Source organism: Euleptes europaea, chromosome 7 (genome assembly GCF_029931775.1).
Source record: "Euleptes europaea isolate rEulEur1 chromosome 7, rEulEur1.hap1, whole genome shotgun sequence".
NCBI classification, from domain to species: Eukaryota; Metazoa; Chordata; class Lepidosauria; order Squamata; family Sphaerodactylidae; genus Euleptes; species Euleptes europaea.
This window is the reverse complement of record NC_079318.1, coordinates 24,615,624-24,632,433: the sequence shown is the minus strand read 5'-3', so window position 1 is coordinate 24,632,433 and position 16,810 is coordinate 24,615,624. Positions and strand designations below refer to the sequence as shown.

The 16,810-nt window shown below is 40.6% G+C and overlaps 1 protein-coding gene across 1 annotated transcript in view; it reads right to left on the bottom strand.

The window, feature by feature from the left end:
- DISC1 (DISC1 scaffold protein) overlaps nt 1-16,810 on the bottom strand; it is a 159,042-nt gene that overhangs the window by 18,564 nt on the left and 123,668 nt on the right. Inside the window, exon 11 of the mRNA XM_056853327.1 lies at nt 11,423-11,693. Coding sequence (XP_056709305.1) covers nt 11,423-11,693 — 271 coding nt within the window. The remainder of the gene's footprint in view (nt 1-11,422; nt 11,694-16,810) is intronic.

Genomic DNA, 16,810 nt, shown 5'->3' with positions numbered 1-16,810 from the left:
ATTATATCCTGCCTGTTTCCCAAGACATTCAGTCCAGTATTTTCACCTGACTCCAACCCTATAAAATATGTAACTAAGAATTAGCTACTTGCCCCAGAAAGAAAAAGGAGTCTTATGGCATCATAAAGACCCAACAAATTGAATGAAGTGTAATCTGTTTGTAATGAGCCCTGTGGTGCAGAGTGGTAAGCTGCAGTACTGCAGTCCAAGCTCTGCTCATGACCTGAGTTCGATCCCGACGGGAGTCAGTTTCAGGTAGCCGGCTCAAGGTTGACTCAGCCTTCCATCCTTCCGAGGTCTGTAAAATGCGTACCCAGCTTGCTGGGGGTAAAGGGAAGATGACTGGGGAAGGCACTGGCAAACCACCCTGTAAACAAAGTCTGCCTAATAAACGTCGGGATGTGACGTCACCCCGTGGGTCAGAAATGACCCGGTGCTTGCACAGGGGACCTTTACCTTTTTACTTTTTAATCTGTTTGTACTTAAGGCACCACAAAACTCATTTTGGTTGTTGCTGCAACATCCACTGTTGTTTCATTAAAAATTACCCTTGGTAACTGAAAACATATTACAGCTGAAAACAGTTTTTTATCTAATCCAGAAATGTAGTCACTGGGGAGAAAGAAGCACCTTCCATTGTTGATTCCACCCAGCAACAGTCTACAGAAATATATCATGGCTGCAAAACAGTAAAAGAGAGACCTTATTTGATGTCATAAGCATTGTTATCCAAAAATACACTGTACTGTACACTATGTCTAAAATAATAAAATACTAAGTTAATTCAAGAAGCTTATGGTGTACCATCTGTGGCAATATCCAGTTTAAATATGGTTATAGCAACCTATCAGCATGGTTTCAGAACATGTGATTTTTTAAAAATTTCAATCAATGATATAAATTTGCATTTTTTTTCCTTGGCAATTTTAAACCAGTGTTTCAATAGCTGATTTAAATCAATAAACCTCTCTCTGAACACCATCAAAACTGTGAGAGCTAGTGTAGTGGCTAAGAAACTGAGCTGTGAAGCAGGTAGTTCCCTTTCAAATGTTCCTCCTGCCTTGAGTTTAACTTTTCAGCAAGCCACTTCTGCTTGGAATATAATGTTTACCTACCAGATAGGGGAGTTGTAAGGTCTGCAGAGATAATAAGAAGCCCTTTTAACTCTCATCGTTACTTAGTTTTTCTCTGTAACTAGAACTTGCCCTGCCCCTTTTCCCCAGCAGCACGTTACGCACAGTGATAGTTTCATACCAAAGATTCTCAGTTCTATGCTTTCATAGTAATCACGCACACAGGCATTCTCAGCTGCATGGCTTGGCTCCCTGAACTAAGATTTGTCAGCTAAGAGTTTTGCAGGTAGACGTGAGGGTCATTCTGCCAGATATTATAGAACTATCCCCCAAGGTGCTCCAGTCCATAGTTCTTATGTAACAAGTAAGCCAATTTGCACGTTAAGACAAACTTTTCAGACATAATGGCTTGCTAAGTAATTTCCCTAAAAATGTTCATTTCCACCTACATTCTTTTTTAAAATCTGTGGCTAATCACCAGAATACATGAAACTGAAATGGTAGCATTACAATTTGTTCAGCCTACTTTTTCTTACTTAACTGTAAGAAATTCTGCATGAGGACATTATAAGATAAGATCTCTGTCTACAACATGCTCCTTGTGGTGAAGGAGAATGAGGAACTTTCCAGAAGATCTAGTGAGAACCTTGTTTTCCATTCTGCTGAAACTCATGATGGTGAGCTCCTTGCCTTGTGTGCTGTGGCTTAACTATCTTGTTTATTTTTATGACGAGGTGACTTGATAGGTCCCTCTGGAGTCCAAAGCTGTCCTACTGTTTTCTGCTAACACCACAGATGGGTACTAGTTTGCTGGAGGGGTCTGACGTACTTTGTACCGGAGACCATATGCTGTCTCCCCTGTTTACCTTGCAGAGCTCATGCTCCCTTAGCAGCTGCCAGCGGCTGATTTCTGCATATCATCCATGAACTATTGTTATCATTATTTCCTGACAACAGGTGTTTCCTTTATCTTTGTGCCTCTGGGACTATAGAATTCTTTGTGCTCCAGAACAGTTAATGAGTACATTTATGTCTTCATATGAGCAATACATACTGTTTGTTCTTCTTTCATTCATTTTTTTTATATGACTGGAAAACCCTTTCCTCTCAAAATGTTACTTCTCGTGTTATAATATCTTTCCATATTGTTTATCAAAATCTTCACCATTGGGTCTAGGGGGGAAATTATGAGCTTACATTCTGGCTGTGAGCTAGAACCTGTATTCGTTCCAAAGAATGCGTTATTTTACATGTATGCTCCTAAAGAGGCTCCTAGAATCAGGGGAATGGATATTATCTTGCTAGGCAAACTGCAAATCGCAGTACTGGGCTTCTTAGCATTTGCACATTTTTGGTAATAAGGGCTACAATCTTTCACCTCGCACTCAGCAGCCTATGTGCAAGGAATAATTAATTTTTTGAATCTACCTCTTTGTGGCTCACAGCAGGTTACAGTGTTTTAAAACTGACAATAATAAAATCAGTTAATAAAATCAGTAAACAAATGTAACCAAATACAATTACTAATAATAGCCATAACTGAAGCCAGGAGGTGTAAGTCAGGAAAAATATATGAGACTGTGGATGTAAAATATCACACTTACATGCACATCCTAACTCCAGACCAATCTTAATTATCTGTGATACAAGCTTTGGCCTGCTGGGTGTTAGTATGCAGCTAGTGCCATAGCAAAACTGTAGAGGTCTTTATTCATTATCTAATCATCCCTTTCATCACAGAATCTGCTTAATTTATTGTTCAAAGAAAGTTCACCTCAGTCAATTTTCTTATTCCAGAGCTGTTTCTGGCCTATTTTTCATAGGCCTTGGTTGGTCTTCTTAAACTACCTGAAATTAATCCCAGTGTTATGTACTAATATGGAATATATGATGAAAAGCTGTAGCCTGTGAATCTGATATTTTGTTTATAAACACATATCTCACAAAAATGTATGCTACCTTATTTAAACATGCATGAAGTGGCATGGGAACACAACAGAATAGGAGGATTGGCGGAGTGCTGTGTGATTGTTATTTGTAACCATTGGAGTATTAACACATAGCTGTATTTAGTCTAGAGAAGCCATAAGAGGAAAAGCTCAGCAGCTGAGATAAGACTGAAAGTTCAGAGGAGAAGAAGGAGCTGGAAGTGGGGGGGAAGAAGAGGAACCAATTCTAATGCTGCTTCTTAGGCATCTTCCCAAGGATCAACCATTCCGTTAACATTCCTCAATCATCAATACGACAGATGGATTTATCAAGTTTCCTACCATCTATTTGTTTATTTAAAACATGTTTATGCCATTTTTCTACCCAAATAGGGTCCTCAAGGCAACTAACACCAAAACAGTAAAATATTTCAACATTAAAACACCAAGAAAGTGAAATAGCATTTAAAATAAAATTTACATAAAACTTTTAAATAAATTAAATAGAACATATAAACACACAAACATATATAACAACACAATAACAGTTAGTGGGGGAACACTAAACAAAACAAAGAAGTCTTCACCTGCTGGTGGAAGACAATGATAGAGACAGAAAAATCTCTCTAAGGAAGGAATTCTAGCATTTTGGTGCTACAACTGAAAAGGCCCTTCCTCAGGTTGCCACCCATCTAGCATCTGAAGCAGGACCTCTGAAGATGACCGGAGTGGACAGTGTGGTAAGAATTTTTAATATTTGGTTTAAGAAGAACCATATATATATATATATATATATATATATATATATATATATATATATATATATATATATATATATATATATATATATATATATATATATATATATACACACACACACACACACACACACACATATATATATACGCCTTATAACCTATAGCTTAGAAAGCCTGCCTATGGCTTTTCTAAAGACAACTGACCCCAGCTCTCAACTGGGCCTCTGACCTTAGAGGGTGACGGAGATTGCATTTAAGAGTTGATTAACCAAGGTACATTAAGTGTCTGGAAGTATGTTCAAGCATAGGAAGGCCATTTGGACAGGCAGCAAGATTTTCTGCTTGCGAATGAAGGAAATTGTTTATCTACACAGACGGACAGAACAAACAGTATCGGAGACTCTGAAACTGAGTAACTAATTTGGAACAAAACATTATTTAGCCATGATTTGTGAAAAAAGCCCATCTCCTGAACAATGTGAAAGGGAGGGGTCAGGCTGAGACCCTTTTCTCACCGTTTAGCCTACAAAAGAAGTCAAACTTGACCAGCTCTTTGTCATTCTGAGGAAAGAGATCAGGCTTTCCACTCATGGTTGCCATCTTCGTCTTTCCCTAGAGTGATCTGGAGCGCTCTGACTTATTGTTTGTTTGTCTGATAGTTTCTGTGTGGGGTTTGTTAAATCTGTCAAGTATTATTCTTCTCTTTTGCCTTATAACCTTTGTAAGTTTAATAAATTTATAAGCTTTACTGTTATATGCATATGTGTGGATTGGTCCTAAGTCTATGGTCTGTGTTTCTATCACATTCTCTGGCTTTGCTTTGGTGAGTAGCAGGCAGAGAGATTCCAATGTAAAAGGACCAAGGGAAGGGAAAGGGAAATTCTCTCCACAGACAGGTAGGTTCAAATGGAAGTAGGCAGTCCTTAAGGTGTGCTGGCCCCAAGGTGGATAGGGCTTGGTCAATACCAGCACCTTGAACTTGGCCCGGAAAAAAATTGGGAGCCAGTGTAGATGGAACAAAACTGGAGTGATATGGTCCCTGTGGCCCATACCAGTCAACAATCTGGCTGCAGCATTCTGTAAGCCCAGGAAGGCCTGCAGCTGGCTCACCAGCCAAAGTCAATGAATAGTACCCCTAGCTACCACTGCTACCTACCTGGGTCCATGAGCACCCTCAAGCTATGAACTTGCTCCTTTGGGGGGAATCACAACCCCATCCAGAACAGAGGACCAACCATTTCTAACAGAGACAGTACACAAACCTGCAATTCCTATTAGGCTGCTTTGCAATCCTTCCTGAATTGGGGCAATGTGAGATAGCAGTAGCCATGCCAAAAGATTTTGGGACTAATGCAGGCTGTACAGCCTTTTAGTTTGGCTTCCCATTGCTGGCTCAGAGATGCCTTGGGAGAAAACATCCCTGCACATTTGGGTGTTTCATCCACTTAGGCTGAATGCTAAAATACTGAACTGAGAGTAGAGAAATGTTGTGCAAATATGTCAAAAGGCACAATCTTGCTCAGGAGTAAATCCCATTGATCTCACACTGATACCACTTAATTGCATGTTAAAAGGAGTAATGCTGCCCATGGAATTAGGGCATTCTACTTTTGCAAAGGAGAGGCTGGGTTATAGAATTTAAACTCTTTGGAGTTTCCATTAGCCCAGAACACCCATCCTATTTTTAAGAAACACAAATGGCTGTATGAAAGACCACGTTCAGTTTTTACAGTTAAGTCTAAATATGCTGCATCTTCTTTGCTTATTTTTAACACACATGGTAGAGGTGAACAACAAAAACAACATCATAAACTCTCAAGGATAACATTGAAAAGATACAATTGCAATGGCAGGTCTCTGACATCTGAGATAACAGCAGCCTTTCCTGGTAGTGAGAACAAATGTTGACGGCATTCTCGGTATGTCTGTGATGTCACTCTGGGACCAGGGGGGCTTTCTAGCAGCTTGCAGACCAGTGTATACAAGCTAGTGCCTTGTTACCAAATCCCTTTACGATACGGGGTTATGAATACTGAAATCATATTTAGACGATGACCTTCACTGATGCTCAGTGCTGACATTTAAAAAAGCGATAAATGGAGACCCTCAAAACAATCATTTGGAGTTCTAGAAATATGAAATTTAATTAAACTAAAAAATAAGAGAGCGTAGATTTTTAAATGCTTTGTCCTTTACACCCTGCATTCCAAATCCCAAGACTAAAGGCTATTTTAATCTACAAGAATGTGTGTAGTCTGCTGACAGAAGCACTACAGCTGGCTCGTAATCATGGAGTACTGCAAGATATCATCCTAATTTCTTCCCAGGAAAGTCATGTTAAAAACTTTAGAAAGGCTAAGCCTATTCAAACCACCACCACCCCCAATTTTCTAAGGGGTAGAAATTCATTGCCACCTTGAAATGCATTCTGCCCAAGCGGCCAGTTTCTCCCCATCTCCTGTAGTCTATGGCTCTGTTCTTTTCCTTAAGTGGTCAGAACTGTTTTACCAAAACATGCTTTAGAGTAGCAGAAATGTAAGCGTGTGCTTTAATGTGATGAATGTTAACGGAACAGTCTCTAAGGATGGCAAACAAGAAAAACTGCTGGCAGGCAGCTCGAGGTGATAAAGCCACAGTGATAAATCATATGTCCAAACTTTGCTTTTGTCTTTTAGCCTCATTTATTTTTCTCCAAGTCACATTATATCAAGCGAGCCTCCTCCTGAGAGTTAACAGCACTCCTGGCCCAGAGCAGTTAGCAGCACTCCCTGATTCTGACGAATGCCTCACTCTTCTTCTTCTGCAATGCAGAAGCACATTTGTGCTTACTGAGTGCTAGTAGTGGCCATAGTTAACATAGGACTGAGGAAATCTGCTTGGATGAAATGGCTGGATATCAATCCGGATATCCCGTCTCCTGCTTATAAACTTCCTGTTCATGAATAGTTCTCATCTTAAACAATATTGGATTTTGAATGAATACTTTGATTTATTGGATTCTCAGATGTTGCTGTTACGCATATAGACTTCTGATCATTGATGTATTGACATATTATTGGATAGTATTGTGTATGCTAGCCCTTGCAATATATGTTTGGTAGGCATTTATGTCAAAAATACATATACTCTTTAATTATGTCTGTTTAGCTACATGTGCTGTTATTTTTGATACTTTATTGTATTCAGCATAGGTTTTTGTTTTGTATTCACTCTTCTTCTGTTCAGCCCTTGGCCACCCAACTCTATCATACCACCTTCTTAAGGTCCCGGCCCAATAACCGGGCATGCCCTCCTTATTCCAGCAACCTGTCAGCCTCAACCCCACCATAGTCCTAGCACGATGCTTTCCTGCATACTACTGCAGCGTGCATGAGCCATCCACGCCCTGCTGTTGAGGTTCCAGGTCACACCCTGACGACAGGATGTTCCCGTAGCCCTGTCCTCCGCCGGTCTGCTCTCATCAGGGTCCTCAGTTCCCAATGATGTCCCTGAGATGCCTTAGCATCACAGATGGTAATGTGGGAGATGCTGAGCATTCAGTACAAGCAGTACTAAAAGGATTATGGATTGTGTAAATAAATATGGTGACAAAGGGCTGATGTTATAAAATATACACATTCACACAGAATGTCAAAGCTGAGCTAATGTCCAGCATCCATACCAGTAAAACTAAAGGTTTCTAATAAGACAGAATATAAACTTGGGGTAGCACATAAATTCAATTCATCTATCACACTAGATCCATAATCAAAGAGTAGATAGAGAGCAGAACGTAGAGTATTAACTTACAGTGCTTGCTCCCCAGTAACTTCAGTGGACTTGGAAAGATGTATCTCTGCTTAGAGTTGCATTGCAAGTGAACTACTGCATCACCGAATAGTTGGGTCAAGATATAATTTCTACCATGGTTGGATCCTGCAGATCTATTCCACTCAGTGGGGGAAAGTGATCCTATTAGCAGAATGGAGCCATGGGAACTAACCTGACTTCAAGACAAATGTTATTAGTGCATGATCTTCAGTTACTATAATGATGGGGTGGGGGTAATCACAAATTTGTCCCAAACACTTGCCCTCAAGCCAATCCAGAACTTCTCTGCATCTTAACTGATTTGCACAGTTGGTTACACTGCACAGAACATTATCTAGTAACCTTACTACTGATTATTTGCTGTAAGGTGAATCTTAGTGTTAGGCTATAAATACATTCCAGTTAGTCTTACTGTATTATAATCCCATCTATTATGTTATGGCTTGGATCTAGAATAGCATTTCCATGGATGCAAGCATTTCTGCCTGCAGAATGGGGTTTTTCTGCCTCCCTCCTCCCATGTCAGCCAGAAATGCCCCCTGAAATCTTGTTCTCAACAATAGGATTTCAGGGGGCATTTTGGGCTACCGTAGACAGGGAGAAGTGACACGGAAATCCTTGTGCCTATGGAAATGCTAGTTTGGATTCAAGTCCATAAATTCTTTGTTCATCAATTAGAGATATTAAATATGTAGAGACATTAAATATGCTTGATAGATAAGATTAAAAAAAGGTAAAGGTAAAGGTCCCCTGTGCAAGCACCGGGTCATTCCTGACCCATGGGGTGATGTCACATCCCGACGTTTACTAGGCAGACTATGTTTATGGGGTGGTTTGCCAGTGCCTTCCCCAGTCATCTTCCCTTTACCCCCAGCAAGCTGGGTACTCATTTTACCGACCTCGGAAGGATGGAAGGCTGAGTCAACCTCTAGCCGGCTACCTGAAACCAACTTCCGCTAGGATCAAACTCAGGTCGTGAGCAGAGCTTTTGACTGCAGTACTGCAGCTTACCTCTCTGCACCACGGGGGCTCTTATAGATAAGATTAGGTGATCATTTTTTAATCATACTATATGAATACCAATGTTCAAATATTTTTTATATAATTTGGGTAACTATTTGATTATATGACTAGCAATGTTCAACCATTTTTTCTTTACAACTTGGGTAATCCTTTGATTGTATAGTGGCGCTGAAAAGCATGGCAATACAATCTGTTTGATATGTTTTTGTATCTTCATTTCTTTAATTGCATTGTGGAAATCCTTACTTTTCCCCTTTTCCTTTTGTATCCCTCCTTTTATAAAATAAAAAAATAATTAAAAAATTAATTAATAGCTATGTTATAGGGCCATAATGATTGTTTAAATGGTCCACAGCAGAACCCAGATATCAAGCTGTGTAGTAATTATAAATCAAGCAAGTTTTTTGCCCACTTAAAGCTCCCCATTGTACCGGCAAAAACTGGGCACAGAATCCTATTGAGCTCTCTGCTGGGGTAACAGAGAAAGTTACAGATAAGAAATTAGTATTCTAACACTTTTAAGCAATGGGTCATTCCTCTCCAAAGAGAATTTAACTGATGGGCCTTCTCTACAACAACAAAGCAAAATGGAGGGGCATATGAACCAATATAAAGCAAGAATCTAAAAAATTACATTGTCACTGAAAGAGCATTTGCTGAGAATGAGAAGAACGAGAAGGAGAAGAAGAAGAGTTGGTGTTATATGCCAATTTCCCCCTACCTTTTAAGGAGAATCAAACCATCTTACAATCTCCTTTTCTTCCTCTCCCCACCACAGACACCTTGTGAGGTAGGTAAGGCTGAGAGAGCTTGAACTGTGACTAGCCCAAGGTCACCCAGCTGGCTTCATGTGTAGGAGTGGGGAAACCAACCCAGTTCACCAGATTAGTGTCCACTGCTCATGTGGAAAAGTGGGGAATCAAACCTCGTTCTCCAGATTAGAGTCCACCGCTCCAAACCACCGCTCTTAACCACTACACCGAGCTGAGGGGATGTGGTTCTATGGGATGAAGGGAGTAGGCATACCAACTCTGGGTTAGGAAGTTCCTGGAGATTTGGGGGCAGTGCCTGGAGAGGATAGAGTTTGAGGAGGGAGAGAGCTCAGCAGGGACGTCATGCCATAGAGCCCACCTGCCAAACCTTCCATTTTCTGCAGGAGAACTGGTGCCTCCAAGATGGCACCCTTCCACACAGATTTCCCTAGAGGACTCCTGTGAGGCTTTAAACCCCTTTTCTCTTTTTGTTTTAGTTATGGGCAATTTTTATTATTACAGTAGATCATTTAGCCTCGCTTTTCAAGATTGCTTTCCCATTACAGAACAGTTTACTTGTGTTATCTGCCTCTTTGTAGGCCCCTCCTTTCCAGGGCCTAACTCTTACTGACTCACAGAGGAGAATCAAGAACTTGCTGGATAATTCAGGGCTAATCTTTCAGCCTTAAACTGAGCTGGTGTGGTTTACCAAGGTGTTATCTTAAATTAAAAAAATCCCTGGCAGAAAATCTGAGTTCAAGCCACCAGCCATGGTTCAAATTAAGCCCCTGGACATGCAGCTGAAAGCAAGAAGACATAAACAGATTGTGGCAATTGTAATTGTCAGCTAATTTACTAGATGTAGGGTTTCAGATATTCACACAAATATACAGGCAAGCAGCCAAAGGGAGGAAATGCTGAAGCTTCTTATGTAGGATCATATAAGATATCTTAATTCCCCACAGAGGTGTGACCTTGGTAGGAGTGACATTTTAATGAAGCCAAAGAGCCCTTAACTAATTTCTCTGGAAATGTTGTTCCATTTTTAGGCTCACGATTCCTAGCAGTATTATTACTAGCACCACCTTTGCAGGCTGAAGAAGAATGGCAGGAAGAATCTAAAGCTGACCATCCACAATGGACAATCTTTGTTTGCTGAAAGGTTGAAATTAGCATTTACAATTTAACTCTGAACAAAATTTACTAGCAAGTCCCGGTATTATAGTGACATGCTTTCTGGTAAATCTCAGCCAGTTGTTAGTGCACAATTAAGCATCATTCTATAATCCACAATTCATCAGGTATTAACCCTCTGTATTGTTAAATACCCAGTTAATTTTTGTGAACAAGATTCAAAGATAGTAAGGATAATGGAGGATAGTTTCAGTTAAACAATGTAGTGCTTTCATCCTTGTAGCTTTGCAAAGTAATTAAACAGTCTACCCACTCAGCCTTTATAATATTTGGTTAGTGTTCAACACCTTTCAGACAGCACCCCTCCTTGAGTGTTGGCTATTTGTCACAGTATGATAAAGCTGCAGAAAATCCCAGGCTAACTCAAACTCACTTTCCAAATGCACAATCACATACACGTTACCTCCTACAGATCAACCTATGCAATCTAGATCGCTATGAAATGGCCCCGCTGCCTCTCCAAACGTGATCCTGGTTCTTTTATATTTATTGTTCTTTTTCTTGTCTCTAAGTCTTTCACTGCTTAATTAATCTGGGGGGGGGCAAAACTTTGCATAGTGACTTGCTACCATAAGGGCTGCTTCACATGTTCACAAGTTCCTGCAGAGAAGTTGATTCCTACCCGTGGGTAACTCAGTATGTATACATGCTGCAGCTTACAAGTGGATAGGGCTGTCCGGTGCTTTATGTCCCAGTTACCCATTATTTCGTGTTGGGATGTAATTTGATAACATTTGAAGTAACCCCTTTTGGCATTGTCATCTGAGGTGTAAATATCACTCTTATTATATGCCCAAGCAGAATCTTACCTTTGAAAACAATGATATCAGTGGGAAATAAACTGAACCTCCACCCCCCCCCCAAAAAAAAACCATCCTTGATACCTCTTTCGATTCCCAATGTGCACTTTGGTGGTTGCTTTGGGTAACAGGATGCTGGACAGCACTCTGCTTGGAGTCTTTAATGGGAAAGCGTTTTGATTGTCTCTGCTTGGTGCTCAACAATGCATCGGCAGTATCTTCCACTTCATCGGTTTGGCTCCCTTCACCCGCGAAAACACAGCAGCCACCTTCTTTCAGCTGAAACTCCTGAATCAACAGCTGGCAGGCCTCTAAGTCAACTTCCCAAACTCTTTCAAGAAGCTGGCTCACACAACTGGGGGGAAAAACCAAAATAAAATAAGAATGCTGTTCAGAAATCCTCTGTATTTTTTTAAAAAATGATAAAACTGGCAGTTCACATAAAAAATACTGCAGATTATGGTCATCTTCAAAGAAGCAACTGATTACTTCAGTCTGACTTGTAGTAAATGTGAAAGAATATCAAGGGTGAACCTGCAATAGGATGCTGCTATGTGCTACTTGCAAGGTCACTGAAAGAGCATTTGCTGAGAGAAGGAGAAGGAGAAGGAGAAGAAGAGTGAACTTATCCTTGAAACTCCAAAATTATTTTGACAATTCTGTGCTTTATTCATTCATAGCAGCCAACTGTAGCTTAAAAGGGTGCATCACAATTTCTTGAGGTCAGCACAGCGTTTGTTATCCAATGTTCCATGAGACTTCAGTATGTATATGGAGCCCTACCAATGTAGTGGCTTCCACATTCATTTCAGTGGTGGTGGGTAATCCATGTACACTGAACTTGCTGGAAAAGAGCAAGAGTCCAGTAGCACCTTAAAGGCTAACAACATTTCTGACAGGGTATGAGCTTTCTGGATTAAGTATAAAGCTAGAGTTTTGTGCACAACTATGTTTTTGTTAAGTCTCGTTGATTTCAGACTTCATGGTACCAGCAGGCAGAAGGGTTCAACACAACAATACTGACTTCAAAAAGAATTATGGAAGCTTGACTGTTTAGGTAAAATTTGCTACATCTGATATAATTTAATTTCCTCGGAATATAACATGGTCTCAAATATGGAAAGCTGAAATAAGAAATGTAAAACACTTTAAACTGTTAACATTCTATGCAAATAATGGTATGATGCAAACCATGTAATCTTGTTTGCCGTTTTAAAGTAGGATAATTGACTAACTGGAATGCAGTCTCGCTAATATGGTTTCTGGCAAAGACTGTTCCCATTTCCATTTAATGGTGATCTGGTGCCACTGGAATTCAAGGTGTCTACTGAATTCAAGCTTTAAATGATTAGTCACATAAACTTGAATCCACAAAGGCTTCCTGCCACTGCGGAGGAAAAAATTGTTTTTAAAAATAAAGAAAGGGGGGGTGCCCCATTGAAAACAGCAAGGGGGCATTCCTTGGCTGAAAGGGCTGTGGAAGTTGCCTCAAGGCAACTCCACCCCCGGGAATACCTCCGCCATGCCGGTACAGCCGTTCTCTTCCAGGATTTAGTTCCCGGAGTGGCTGCGCTGGCAACAGGGGCCGGTGGAGCTTCAAGGCTCCCAGACGCTGGCCTGTTTGTCCCCATGCCAGCATAGGTGCCACTTTATCCCAAGATAAAGGGTCATGTTGGCTCCAAAGGAAATTCCCTCCTCAGGATTGCAGCCTGTGTTCTGAACTACCCAACTCTTTCCAAGTCTACACAAACCCCTGTACATTATAGCACTATTACACCCATATTACAAATAGAGAAGTGACCATCAGAGCTAATTGTTTGCTCAAAATCACTCATCCTACACTGAATTTTAGTAACTTGAAACCTTGGAATGGGTCACCGATGACAATTAAAAATGTTCCTTCTCAGTCCCATCTTCCTCTGAAACACCAGGTTGTAAAACACATGATGCCGTATATTGTGCAGGGTGTGATGGGCTGGATTCTGGGGCTGGAAAAGGACTCAGGGGCTGAGAAGTTTCTTTAGAAAGTGGTTGGGTTTACTTTCAAGATCTGATGAGTAACTGTCTGGAGGTAGGAAGCAAAAGTTCCTCAAGTTTGGTTGAAGAATGGTAGAGGTGTTTTGACTGACTGACTACTGAAACGAAGGTTTGTCTCCCTCCCCAACTTTCTCCTACAATGATAAGTTTTTTTTTTAAGAAAAAAATTAAAATAGTTGTATGCCCACTTTTCTATTGAGGAACTTAGCACCCAAGGCAGGCCACTCTCTCTTACACATGTTCATTGCTTTTTAATGAATGTTAACCCACTGTACTGGATGTGAGTGTGGTGGCGGAGATGCTGTCAGCATCAGTTAATACGGATGAGGTATAAAAATCCTGCCTCAAGGCATGGGATTGGACCTGTCTATTTCTACTTGCTGGTTTAATTTTTTCCCCCACTGAATGATTTTTAATTCATCGAAAGCACTTCCTAAAGCATGTATTTCTCCACCAATAGTCTTTACAGTTTAAATATTTTACCAAAAAAATTAAAATATATTTGAATGAAAAGTGGTACATAAAACACTTTAATTGTACTTCATAATTGGCTTTGGCGATTCGATCTAAATTATACAGCACACATTCATCTTTAAAATGGTTTATTTGTCAGAACTTTTAATTGGATTCCTTTATCGTCTTGTAATGAGTTTTGTGATATCAATGTATATGAAGGGTGACATACAAAAAATGGTTGTATAAAAGCATACAGTAAGTGGGAAAAAATTAATTAACCCAGCATATTCTTTAATATAATGAGATTAACTTTGGGAGGCCAAGGATCTGAACACTTGTATTGTTATAAATGTTCTTCATAACTGCTGCACAATTAAATATTGATTTTCAAAGGTATGCCTCTAAATTATTGGAATACAGCAGTTGATAAAGTGTTGTGAAACTGTAAACAGAATGCAGTTCATTGGGTATGAGTTATAGCTTTATGGGTAACTATAGTCAGCTTTAGTCTATGTCTAGCAATGGCCAGAGATAAGATTGAAAAGGGAGTAATTGGATCTTAAACGAATAATATTTATTTGAGTAAAGAAGTTCTGGTTTCTTTTACAATTCATCCTGGGAAGCCCATTCCTGAAGGGGAGAGCAGTTAGACGGCAGCTGGGAGCGGTACAGCTAGCTGTCTCCACAAAAGCTTCCCAGCCATGTATGGAATTTTTTTTAAGCCAAAAATCCTCCATAGGATTTAGCAAGGCTACGCCACCTATTTTGCTGCAACGCAAAGGGGTGTTCCTGGGGCAAAAGGGGTCTGAATGCTAACATCAGCTCCGCCCCTGGGAGTGCCCCTCCCCACACTGGTGCAGGCTTTCCCTTCTGATATTTCTAGGCCGGCATGGCAGCGCCAGCGGCGGCGGCTGGCACAGCTCCGTGGCTTCTTGACAACGGCATGTTTGCCCCCGGGTCGGCATCCATGCCACTTTGTGCATGGTAAAGAGGCATGGACGCCGGCGTGGGGTCATGCCGGCTCCTAAGGAGCTTCGCACCCCCCTTCAGGATCGCAGCCTTTGTGTGCTAATACTAAACAATTGACATCCTGATTTAACCCCCTAGAGATCTTCCAAATCAGACATGTTTTTATTTTAAATATGAACTTGGTTTTTGTTATATATAACTATTTCCCAAAGTTCCCTAATCTTAACTTCTGAAATCACTAGTACTGAGAAATCAGTGAAGTGCTTGTTGGCACAAGGATCCTATGCTACTTTTTATCATAGAAGAGTCATTTCTACAATAGAGTCACTAATGAGGAAAAGCAGGAGCAGATGGGCTGCAATCAGGAACATAAGGAAGAGGAGCATTTATATACAACTATCCCTCCTAGCTTTAATTGATGGGCAATGCAAGAAGAAAGGCATTTCTCAAAATAAACTCAACTGAAATGCGTGGGATTTATTTCCACAGCCTGTGAGCCAAACTACTTGTTACAAGGAATATCCATAGGGTTGCCAAGTCCCTCTTCGCCACCAGCAGGAGGTTTTTGGGGTGAAGCCTGAGGAGGGAGGGGTTTCAGGAGGGCAGGGATTTTAATGCCATTAAAGAAAGTGGAGAAAATGGCCGCTTTGGCAATTGGATTCTATGGCATTGAAGTCCCTCCCCTCCCTGAACCCCACCCTCCTCAGGCTCCGCCCCAAAAACCTCCCACATGAAGAGGTACCTGGCAACCCTACTCACGCATGATTCTTGTGGCCCACCTCCCTCACACCTGCATACTGTTTTGCTAATTGGAATTCCCTTCCCAAGTTACTATTATCCACAATGCGGGGCGGGGGGAGTACCATATTTTTGCCTGACTTCCTCCCACACCTTAACTAATAACAACAGGGGTGAGGTGGGATGTGGAGTTATTTGAATCAAAGCAATAACATTGAGAGACATATTATGAAACTTTCCCCAATTGCTGAAGCTCTGCTCCTATCCTCCCCTCCAGTGGTTTTTAGACTTTAAAAATATCTTAAAGCAAATCCAGGAGATCTAAATATGGCTGTCCTGAAGAACTGTAATTTGGCCTTGATAGGATCCCTAAATGTACACATCAAGCTTTCTCCTCTAATCTTGTCCAAGTGGGACTGGACTGTGCATTACATAAGTTGGATCACATGTAGGCACTCTAATCCACCAATTCCTTGTGGTCTGATGACCCCTAATGCTCATAGGAATGTCCACATTCACTTCAGTAGAGGGAACAACAGAATGAAACAAACACTGGGCTGCCATTTCTACTGAAGCGAATGATGGCCACAAATGCAGAAACCACAAGCCTGCAATGTGGGCCATACAGATAGCATTAGTGTGCTCCATTTCTGTATCTCATTTAAATCAGGAGTTTTTCCATTCATCTAAGAAGCAGAATCTGCCTGTGCGTTCCAACAATGCTCAATGGAATACAACATTGCATCCTAAAAGCTGTATTTTTATTTTGCTTGCAAACCATACAGCATCCAGTGAACCCTGGATGTATGACTATGTCTTCTTCCCCTACTAAATATTAAACATATCAACCACAATTACTATGTTTAGTTTCCTGGCTATAATAAATAGCTACTTCTGCACTAGGAGAATACAGTACATGAGAGCTGAAAGCTAAACTGAAATCTAAAAATAGCCAGACAAAATTATTTCTCTTTCTCTTGCCCTCAAAAGAATGAAAAAAAAAAACTGACATCCATATCTTGAGGGCAGATCAGACTCCTTGGGATTCATGTGAGAGTACAGATTAGGCAACCACTCTTTATGCACTGTAAGGCCATTTCAGAAAATAGAAGGGGAAGAGCATTTTTCCTATTGCTGAAAACCAATAATGGATATTTGATTATGGTTATTAAAAACAACATACCACATAATACTGGGCAATAATAGTCATAAAAAAGCATTTGAGCAACAGTCAGGGAGGGGAATTAGGGTTTTTTATTTTTTATTCTTTCC